The sequence below is a fragment of the Scyliorhinus canicula genome, chromosome 26, assembly GCF_902713615.1.
Source record: "Scyliorhinus canicula chromosome 26, sScyCan1.1, whole genome shotgun sequence".
Taxonomy (NCBI): Eukaryota; Metazoa; Chordata; class Chondrichthyes; order Carcharhiniformes; family Scyliorhinidae; genus Scyliorhinus; species Scyliorhinus canicula.
The window spans coordinates 8,253,391-8,264,742 of NC_052171.1; the positions used below are offsets into that span (position 1 = coordinate 8,253,391).

The 11,352-nt window shown below is 52.6% G+C and overlaps 1 protein-coding gene across 1 annotated transcript in view; it reads left to right on the forward strand.

The window, feature by feature from the left end:
• ikbkb (inhibitor of nuclear factor kappa B kinase subunit beta) overlaps nt 1-10,829 on the forward strand; it is an 88,812-nt gene extending 77,983 nt beyond the window's left edge. Inside the window, 6 exon segments of the mRNA XM_038785273.1 lie at nt 938-980; nt 982-1,035; nt 3,693-3,840; nt 5,233-5,357; nt 5,910-6,009; nt 10,063-10,829. Coding sequence (XP_038641201.1) covers nt 938-980; nt 982-1,035; nt 3,693-3,840; nt 5,233-5,357; nt 5,910-6,009; nt 10,063-10,092 — 500 coding nt within the window. The 3' untranslated portion in view covers nt 10,093-10,829.
• The last annotated feature ends 523 nt before the right edge of the window (nt 10,830-11,352 follow it).

Below are 11,352 nucleotides of genomic sequence, written 5' to 3' on the forward strand. Positions count from 1 at the left end.
TCATAAAGCTCTAGTGTGGTCGCCACAAGATTATTGCATCAGATCTAGTCTGGCATTTTGGAAAGGATGTGAGGGGGTCCTCGCGAGGGTGCGGAGGGAGATTTTGTTCCAGGGATGAGGAGAGTTTAGCTCCAAGGTGTGGCTGGAGTCGTTTTCCTTGGAGCGCAGGAGATTGACGGGAGATTTGACCGAGCAGTTCACAGATGTACGACAGAACTTCTGCACACTGGTAATGGGCTGGCCGTGAGATCGGTGGAAGCGGAGACGATGAATGATTTCAAATAGAAATCGCACGGACTCTTGAGGGAAATAGACCCGCAGGGATACGGGGAACGGGCAGTGGAATGGGACCGCTGCATTGCTGGACAAGAGAGCTGGCATGGACTCGATGGGCTGAATGGCCCCCCTTCTGTGCCTCATCCTCACGGTGCTGTCTCCCAATACCCGGGGAAGGAAGAAGAGGAGAGGAAGATGTTGAGGATACCTGGCGGGTACGATACGGTGGTCAGACGGCTTAACATTATTTTGGGAAGAACGGTGGCCATGTGGTGGTATAACTAGGAGGTTTACGGTACCTATCTGCCATTGGTGCAGAGCACTCGCTGCCCATTGGCTCAGGTCGGTCATGTGCCTCTCTGCTGATTGGTTGAGGCTAGTAATGTGACTGCTCACCCATTGGCGAGAGGCAAGTAGTCCCGCCTACGAGGCGGGGTATAAGAACCCGTAGGACCCGGCAGTCGCCTTTCTCTGTAAGTCGACTGCCGGGCACACACTAGTTGATTAAAGCATGACTCGAGTCCAGTTGATGGTACATCAGGGCCACGTGGTCAGCACTGCTGTCTCACAGCGCCAGGGTGCCGGGTTCGATTCCGGCCTCTGGTGCGTGTACGTGTGGAGTTTGCACGGTCTATGATTCTGTTTATGTTTGCTCTTGTAGACCAGAGGTCGAGTGGGGACAGCCAGGAGATGGTCCGAATTCTTTACAACCCTGCAAAATTTCGACAAGAAGGTGAAGGACATCTACACCCACCTCAGGTATTGTGTTTGGGAGGGGAGGAATACCGTGGTTTGGGGGGGGGGGGGGGGGGGGGCCTTATTGGGGCCTAGTCGGCCTAGAAGCCTCCGATCTTACCAGAAAATGGCCATTGAAGCTTCCAGATAATTGTTTAAAAAAAAAATAAATAGAGAGACAACAATTTTGATGAGTCCATTCAGAAAAATGAGTTGTCACACAAAGCCCGTGGCGTGCCCTCTGGACAATGGGCAGCACAATGGGTAGCACTGTTGCTTCGCAACGGCAAGTTCGATTCCCAGCTCGGGTCACTGTCTGCGTGGAGTCTGCACGTGTCTGCGTGGGGTTTCCTCCGGGTGCTCCAGCTTCCTCCCACAAGTCTCGAAAGACGGCTGTTGGGTGAATTGGACATTCTGAATTCTCCCTCGGCGTACCTGAACAGGGGCCGGAATGTGGCGACGGGAGGGTTTTCACAGTAACCCCATTGCTGTGTTAATGTACCACAGTGTGTCTTTAACCTGTATACGAGGGACAAATGACCACAAGTTTGTTGGATACAAAACTTTATTTCACACACACAATAGTAAGTATTAATTAATTCACATACACACACACACACACACGCAAGTTGAACTCTAAACTAATACACACAAGAAAGACCTTAACTTAACTTCCAGGCGATTGGCTAATACAGGACAGATGTGGCTTTATCCAGAAACCTGTAGTCTGGCAGTGCTGGAGACCTGTGTCCTCAGCTCTGGTCCCTCTGCCGATGGCGTGGTTGGTCTTCCTCTTCTCCGGCGGAAGGGTTCACTGTTGTTGTGGGCTGCCGAAAGCTGCAGTCGAGAGAGCGAATGGTGGGGACGCCAGCACCTTTTATCCCTGAAAGTTTTTGCACCCCCTTGGGGGGTCCCACTTGGCATCCAATCCATCGACCCTGATCGGCCCTCCCCAATCAAGATTTGCCTTGAAGGCGGGGCGGGTCCCGATCGGCCATGGCCGTCCGAGGCACGTAGGCCTTTCCAAATAAGGAAGCCAACGCCACTTATTGTCTATTCCCACCCGGAGCCCATTGTCCCGGGATGGCGCCTCAACGGACTTTTTCCTGTGTTACTGTTGCAAAGTCTGGGCTGCAGCATGTCTGTACCTGACTTTGACCATTTTTCCCATCAGCCCTTGCAGGAGCCCATTTTAGGTGGCCACATTAGCTCAGGCTGACCCGTCTCCGATCTCGTGTACTGTACACCTGTGATCGCTTACCTTCAATACCACTGAGGTCGGGAAAGTGAAGCATGGAATCAGGGCCGGCACCAGGAATGAGTCAGGAGTCTCGATATTCCCTCTCCGGACCTGAACATCTCTGACAAGACGACCTTTTATTGCCTAACTTTGGTGTTCTTCGGGCAGCTGTGGTGAGATGCTCTCCCAAGAGCAATAGCAGGCAGGAACACATGATTGCACTTTGGTAGCAAGAATGGAGGCATGGACTATTTTCCCAAATTGGAAAAGGCTTAGGAAATCAGAAGCACAAAGGGATTTGGGAGTCCTTGTTCACGATTCTCTTAACGTGCAGGTTCAGTCGGCAGTTAGGAAGGCAAATGCAACGTCAGCATTCATGTCGAGAGGGCTGAAATACAAGATCAGGGATGTACTTCTGAGGCTATATAAAGCTCTGGTCAGACCCCATTTGGAGTATTGTGAGCAGTTTTGGGCCCCTTATCTAAGGGGCCTTGGAAAGTGGTCACAAGAATGATCCCTGGAATGAAGGGCTTGTCGTATGAGGAGCTGTTGAGGATTCTGGGTCTGTCCTCGTTGGAGTTTAGAAGGATGAGGGGGGATCTTATTGAAACCAACAGGATACTGAGAGGCGTAGATAGGATGGCACAGTGGTTAGCACTGCTGCCTCACAGCTCCAAGGACCCAGGTTCAATTCCGGCCTCGGGTGACTGTCTGTGTGGAGTCTGCACATCCTCCCCGTGTGTGCGTGGGTTTCCTCCGGGTGCTCCGGTTTCCTCCCACAGTCCAAAGATGTGCAGGTTAGGTGAATTGCCCATGTTAAATTGGCCTTAGTGTCCAAAAGGTTAAGTGGGGTTAATGGGTTACGGGGATAGGGTGGAGGCGTGAGCTTAAGTAGGGTGCTCTTTCCATGGCCGGTGTAGACTCGATGGGCCGAATGGTGTCCTTCTACACTGTAGATTCTATGAGCGGACGTGGAGAGGATATTTCCACTTGTAGGAAAAACTAGAACCATAGGACACAGCCTCAGACTAAAGGGACGATCCTTTAAACAGAGATGAGGAGGAATTTCTTCAGCCAGAGGGTGGTGAATCTGTGGAACTCTTTGCCGCAGAAGGCTGCGGAGGCCAAATCACTGAGTGTCTTTAAGACAGAGATAGATAGGTCCTTGATTAATAAGGGGATCAGGGGTAATGGGGTGAAGGCAGGAGAATGAGGATGAGAAAATATCAGCCATGATAGAATGGCGGAGCAGACTCGATGGGCCGAGTGGCCTAATTCTGCTCCTCTGTCTTCTGGTCTTCTGGTCTTCAGGGTGAAGGGATAGTGGTATGGTAAGAGCAAGCTTGATTGGAAGGCTATTTGACGTCTGGAAGCTTTGACCTGGGTGGTTGAGATAGGGGGTTGCGTTCCTGATCTCTGTATCTGTTATGACTTTGTGCAGTAAAACTCTGGCCTGTAAGCAGAAGGTGATTGACCTGCTACCCCAGCTCGAGGAGGTACTGCAGCAGATGGCAGACGACGAGAAGCTGGTGATGAAATTGCAGGAAAAACGGCAGAAAGAGCTCTGGCACCTCCTGAAGATCGCATGTGTGAGTATCATTACTCCGTTGTGTTGCCTGGCGGGGGTTAGCACTGCTGCCTCACGGCCCCGGGTCACTGTCCGTGTGGAGAGTCCATGGCTCTCACCCCCACAGCCCAATGATGTGCAGGTTAGGTGGATTGGCCACGCTAAATTGCCCCTTAATTGGTAAAAAAAATAATCGGATACTCTGAGTTTACAAAAACAATTTCATTGCTATTCTCTGATTTGCTGCCATGTTCTACGTTGAAAAAGTGTCTAAACTTCTAAAGTGCTCTTTGTTGAGTTGGTTGGGGTGTGGGAGCACACTGGACCAGAATCATGCGCCAGAAGCCTGGAAACATAGGCCCGAATCCCATTGTGGCGACTGGGGAAGTTAAATGCAGTGAATTAAATGGACCTAAAGTTAGCATATATAATGCCCCCCCCCAAAATGCCTTTTAGGGGAGGAAAGCAGCCTGTCCTTGCCCAGCCTGGCCTACATGTGACTCCATAGCAACTGCCCCCTGAATTGGCCTAACACGCCACACTGCGGCAGTCAGGAAGGCGGCTTCACCATCATCCCGAGGGCAGGGCACCGTCCTTGCCACCGATGCCCAAGGCTCGTGGCCGGCATGCGATTGGGAATGTTTTGACTTGCGGTTGAGCGGGGCACGCAGTCCCACCGTCGATTCGTCCTCGCAGTGACTTCCCTCCCAGTTGGGTCTCTCTAAGCCGCCTCCTGCACTGGGTTGCAGCCTGGGGTTTCATTAACTGGAGCTGCTGTTGCTGCTTTTGACGGGCGTTTTCGGGCACCGTCTCATAGTCAGAAAGTCTGCAAAGGAATTTAATAGCACTTGAACAGGAGTAGAACGGTTGGGCTGTGTGGAAGGAGCGGGGAGTACAGGACTCATCGAACAAACTCTTCCAAAGAGCGCAATGGGCCGAATAGCCTCCTGTGTCGCACGTCAGGCAGCACGGTAGCACAGTGGTTAGCACGGTTGCATCACAGCTCCAGGGTCCCGGGTTCGATTCCCGGCTTGGGTCACTGTCTGTGCAGAGTCTGCATGTTCTCCCCCGTGTCTGCGTGGGTTTCCTCCGGGTGCTCCGGTTTCCTCCCACAAGTCCCAAAAGATGTGCAGGTTAGGTGGATTGGTGATTCTAAATTGCCCTTAGTGTCCAACGGGGTTACAGGGGAAAAAGGGGGATAGGGCGTGAGCTTGGGTGGGTGCAGACTTGATGGGCTGAATGGCCTCCTTCTGCAGTAAATTCTATGATTCTAAGATTCCGTGCAGTTTCCCGAAGGTAATGTTCGGAAGCGGATTCTCCGGGCTGCCTGTTTTGTCTCCGTCATCGCCTCCCCGCTCCTTTGGGCCGGTTTCCAGCGAGCTGGATCTGAGCGGAGTCCTGTGCTTTGTTTCAGAGTAAAGTGCGAGGCCCGGTCAGCGGAAGTCCGGAGAACCTCTGTGCCAGTCGCCTGTCTGCCCCCAGCCAGTCCACGTCTCCTCCCCGGCCCAGCGTGCTGCTCTCCGAGAAGTCCAGGAATTCGTAAGTTACTGGGCCAGTGTCAATCCCGGAAGATGGGGGCAGCAATTGGTTCGTTGGGGGGGGGGGGGGGCTTCTGGACGAAAGGTGGAGATAGTGGATATGAGCCGCCCGATATTCTGTTCTCGAGCATGGCACTGGTGGTCTGAGGCTCAAATGCCCGAGGGCCACAGCCTCCCTGGGAGAGGCCACTGACTTCTCCTCTTTCCAAATGGCAGCTCCCCCACCCACCAGTGGCTGCCCCAGGGCGCCCGCTGAGCCAAGTTGCCACACCGACATCCTCGAGGTCCCCCTCCCCACCCACCGCGGACGTCTTGCGTGCACTTTCAGCTGCCTCCCCAACTCCCATACTGGAGCCGCTGCTGAACGCGGGGTGAGTGTGAGCAGAGATAGAGCGTGTGTGTGCGCACAGAGTGAGCAAATGAAGTGTGACTTGGTACAGTTGTCTGGGAGGTCTGTGGGTCAAGGGCAGAGATGGACAGAGAGTTGCGTTGGGTTAGGAGTTGGATCCGAGGATTTTCCCAAAGCCTTTTCTTGTTTTCTGACCGTTTCCAGTGAGGAGTCATTCGGGGTGATTGAGGAAAGCCAGAACTTCCGCAGCCAGCTTCTCAATGTCATGCAAGAGACAATACAGGACGGCGAAAACTCTCTGCAGGTGAGACGGAGTCTGTGACTGTGACAAAGGCTGCACAGATTCCAGATTTTATTCACTTTCAACAAGTAACTGTTGGCAATTCTTCTTTTCTAATGTGGGAGCTTTACTCTGTATCTAACCCCGTGCTGTACCTGTCCTGGGAGTGTTTGATGGGGACAGTGTAGCGGGAGCTTTACTCTGTATCTAACCCCGTGCTGTACCTGTCCTGGGAGTGTTTGATGGGGACAGTGTAGAGGGAGCTTTACTCTGTATCTAACCCCGTGCTGTACCAGTCCTGGGAGTGTTTGATGGGGACAGTGTAGAGGGAGCTTTACTCTGTATCTAACCCCGTGCTGTACCTGTCCTGGGAGTGTTTGATGGGGACAGTGTGGAGGGAGCTTTACTCTGTATCTAACCCCGTGCTGTACCTGTCCTGGGAGTGTTTGATGGGGACAGTGTAGAGGGAGCTTTACTCTGTATCTAACCCCGTGCTGTACCTGTCCTGGGAGTGTTTGATGGAGACAGTGTAGAGGGAGCTTTACTCCCTATCTAACTCCGTGCTGTACCTGTCCTGGGAGTGTTTGATGGAGACAGTGTAGAGGGAGCTTTACTCTGTATCTAACCCCGTGCTGTACCTGTCCTGGGAGTGTTTGATGGGGACAGAGTAGAGGGAGCATTACTCTGTATCTAACCCCATGCTGTACCTGTCCTGGGAGTGTTTGATGGGGACAGTGTAGAGGGAGCTTTACTCTGTATCTAACCCCATGCTGTACCTGTCCTGGGAGTGTTTGATGGGGACAGTGTAGAGGGAGCTTTACTCTGTATCTAACCCTGTGCTGTACCTGTCCTGGGAGTGTTTGATGGAGACAGAGTAGAGATAGCTTTACTCTGTATCTAACCCCGTGCTGTACCTGTCCTGGGAGTGTTTGATGGGGACAGTGTAGAGAGAGCTTTACTCTGTATCTAACCCCGTGCTGCACCTGTCCTGGGAGTGTTTGATGGGGACAGTGTAGAGGGAGCTTTACTCTGTATCTAACCCCGTGCTGTACCTGTCCTGGGAGTGTTTGATGGGGACAGTGTAGCGGGAGCTTTACTCTGTATCTAACCCCGTGCTGTACCTGTCCTGGGAGTGTTTGATGGGGACAGAGTAGAGGAAGCTTTACTCTCTATCTAACCCCGTGCTTTACCTGTCCTGGGAGTGTTTGATGGGGACAGTGGAGAGGGAGCTTTACTCTGTATCTAACCCCATGCTGTACCTGTCCTGGGAGTGTTTGATGGAGACAGTGTAGAGGGAGCTTTACTCCCTATCTAACTCCGTGCTGTACCTGTCCTGGGAGTGTTTGATGGGGACAGTGTAGAGGGAGCTTTACTCTGTATCTAACCCCGTGCTGTACCTGTCCTGGGAGTGTTTGATGGGGACAGTGTAGAGGGAGCTTTACTCTGTATCTAATCCCGTGCTGTACCTGTCCTGGGAGTGTTTGATGGGGACAGAGTAGAGGGAGCATTACTCTGTATCTAACCCCATGCTGTACCTGTCCTGGGAGTGTTTGATGGGGACAGTGTAGAGGGAGCTTTACTCTGTATCTAACCCCGTGCTGTACCTGTCCTGGGAGTGTTTGATGGAGACAGAGTAGAGATAGCTTTACTCTGTATCTAACCCCGTGCTGTACCTGTCCTGGGAGTGTTTGATGGGGACAGTGTAGAGGGAGCTTTACTCTGTATCTAACCCCGTGCTGTACCTGTCCTGGGAGTGTTTGATGGGGACAGTGTAGAGGGAGCTTTACTCTGTATCTAACCCCGTGCTGTACCTGTCCTGGGAGTGTTTGATGGGACAGTGTAGCGGGAGCTTTACTCTGTATCTAACCCCGTCTGTACCTGTCCTGGGAGTGTTTGATGGGGACAGTGTAAAGGGAGCTTTACTCTGTGTCTAACCCCGTGCTGTACCTGTCCTGGGAGTGTTTGATGGGGACAGTGTAGAGGGAGCTTACTCTGTATCTAACCCCGTGCTGTACCTGTCCTGGGAGTGTTTGATGGGGTCAGTGTAGAGGGAGCTTTACTCTGTATCTAACCCCGTGCTGTACCTGTCCTGGGAGTGTTTGATGGGGACAGTGTAGAGGGAGCTTTACTCTGTATCTAACCCTGTGCTGTACCTGTCCTGGGAGTGTTTGATGGGGACAGTGTAGAGGGAGCTTTACTCTGTATCTAACCCCGTGCTGTACCTGTCCTGGGAGTGTTTGATGGGGACAGTGTAGAGGGAGCTTTACTCTGTATCTATCTATCTAACCCCGTGCTGTACCTGTCCTGGGAGTGTTTGATGGGGACAGTGTAGAGGGAGCTTTACTCTGTATCTAACCCCGTGCTGTACCTGTCCTGGGAGTGTTTGATGGGGACAGTGTAGAGGGAGCTTTACTCTGTATCTAACCCCGTGCTGTACCTGTCCTGGGAGTGTTTGATGGGGACAGTGTAGAGGGAGCTTTACTCTGTATCTAACCCCGTGGTGTACCTGTCCTGGGAGTGTTTGATGGGGTCAGTGTAGAGGGAGCTTTACTCTGTATCTAACCCCGTGCTGTACCTGTCCTGGGAGTGTTTGATGGGGACAGTGTAGAGGGAGCTTTACTCTGTATCTATCTAACCCCGTGCTGTACCTGTCCTGGGAGTGTTTGATGGGGACAGTGTAGAGGGAGCTTTACTCTGTATCTAACCCTGTGCTGTACCTGTCCTGGGAGTGTTTGATGGGGACAGTGTAGAGGGAGCTTTACTCTGTATCTAACCCCGTGCTGTACCTGTCCTGGGAGTGTTTGATGGGGACAGTGTAGCGGGAGCTTTACTCTGTATCTAACCCCGTCTGTACCTGTCCTGGGAGTGTTTGATGGGGACAGTGTAAAGGGAGCTTTACTCTGTGTCTAACCCCGTGCTGTACCTGTCCTGGGAGTGTTTGATGGGGACAGTGTAGAGGGAGCTTACTCTGTATCTAACCCCGTGCTGTACCTGTCCTGGGAGTGTTTGATGGGGTCAGTGTCGAGGGAGCTTTACTCTGTATCTAACCCCGTGCTGTACCTGTCCTGGGATTGTTTGATGGGGACAGTGTAGAGGGAGCTTTACTCTGTATCTAACCCCGTGCTGTACCTGTCCTGGGAGTGTTTGATGGGGACAGTGTAGAGGGAGCTTTACTCTGTATCTAACCCTGTGCTGTACCTGTCCTGGGAGTGTTTGATGGGGACAGTGTAGAGGGAGCTTTACTCTGTATCTAACCCCGTGCTGTACCTGTCCTGGGAGTGTTTGATGGGGACAGTGTAGAGGGAGCTTTACTCTGTATCTATCTAACCCCGTGCTGTACCTGTCCTGGGAGTGTTTGATGGGGACAGTGTAGAGGGAGCTTTACTCTGTATCTAACCCCGTGCTGTACCTGTCCTGGGAGTGTTTGTTGGGGACAGTGTAGAGGGAGCTTTACTCTGTATCTAACCCCGTGCTGTACCTGTCCTGGGAGTGTTTGATGGGGACAGTGCAGAGGGAGCTTTACTCTGTATCTAACCCCGTGCTGTACCTGTCCTGGGAGTGTTTGATGGGGTCAGTGTAGAGGGAGCTTTACTCTGTATCTAACCCCGTGCTGTACCTGTCCTGGGAGTGTTTGATGGGGACAGTGTAGAGGGAGCTTTACTCTGTATCTATCTAACCCCGTGCTGTACCTGTCCTGGGAGTGTTTGATGGGGACAGTGTAGAGGGAGCTTTACTCTGTATCTAACCCTGTGCTGTACCTGTCCTGGGAGTGTTTGATGGGGACAGTGTAGAGGGAGCTTTACTCTGTATCTATCTAACCCCGTGCTGTACCTGTCCTGGGAGTGTTTGATGGGGACAGTGTAGAGGGAGCTTTACTCTGTATCTAACCCTGTGCTGTACCTGTCCTGGGAGTGTTTGATGGGGACAGTGTAGAGGGAGCTTTACTCTGTATCTATCTAACCCATGCTTTTTGATGTTGGATTGAAAGCTGTCCTATGCCTCGCCTGACGAAATCTATCACAAAAATAATGAGCAAGACGATGGTTGAGTTAATTCCTATTTTGTTCTTTGTTTCAGTCACTGGATTGGAGTTGGCTTTCTAGCTAACATGGAACCCATTGGAGTTGGGACGGGGAAATGTGGGAACCCCTCTCCAATCAGCTGTGACTGCGACCGGAAAGACGATGGTCTTCGCCTCAATTCGGTGACACGGCGGGAAGCCCGAATGCCGGTTGCTCCAATTTTGCTTTGGAAAGAGGCAGCGGCTCGCGGACCTTTCACCGCGCAGAGCACGGCCAGCGCTGCCTCCTGTCCCTCAGTCCTCCGGTCATCAATGTTTCAAAATTGCCTCTGGTTCCACACGATTGGCTTGAGAGCAGCAGCTACCCTCTGACCCTCCCCCCCCCCCCCCCGCGACCCCGCCGTGTCCCAGTCCGTGCCTTCCCAGGCAAGGTCGGCCTTGTCAGTGAAGCGTGGAGCCAGCCACTGTGGATTGCTGCATCTCGTGGGGTGGGGGTGGGCTGCAGGTGGGGCCTGGTTGGGAAGCGGGCGGGGGGGGGGGGGGCTGGTGTTCGCCAGGCGCTGCAGACGTGGAAGAAGACCAGATTCCACCTCATTTCCTCTCTGCCTCATTTGAGTCGGGTTGCCGCCGCCACAAACCCCAGTTGCGGGCTGACTGGATCTAAAGAAGGTGCTCAATCAACTGCCCCGTTATTGCAGCACCAGCAAACTTTTTAAATAGAAATTAAAGTGCCTTGCGTTCTGTGCAGCCTCCATCCTGTCTGTGTCGAATGTCCTCTTGCTGCCTTGTGTGATGTGTGGAAATAAAGTTCAAACAAAACCTGCTGATGCTTGGTGACTTATATGGCTTGGTCACGGACTAAACATTTTTTTCCAATGAAGGGGCCATTGAGCGTCGGCCAATCCACCTACCCTGCACGTCCTTTTGGGTTGTGGGGGCGAGACCCACGCAGACGTGGGGAGAATGTGCACACTGCACTCGGACAGTGACCCAGGGCCGGGATCGAACCCGGGTCCTTGGCGCCATGAGGCAGCGGCGCTAACCATTGTCCCACCCTGCGCCCTGGGGTTTGGTCAACATTAATCGCTCAACCAACATCACGGGAAACCAAATGATCTCTGGTGATGATCCCCATTGGTGGGAGCTTTCGCGCTGTACAGATTGGCTGCGTGACTCCCACGTTAACACAGCGGCTGTCACGTTGGTGCATCCGCTATGTGCCGAGGATGGGAAAGGGCATATGCAAATGCAAATAACTTGGGTACGTTGAGACTGGTAGCTTCAAGATGAGGATAACGATCATCTTTATTATTGTCACAAGTAGGCTTACATTAACACTGCAATGA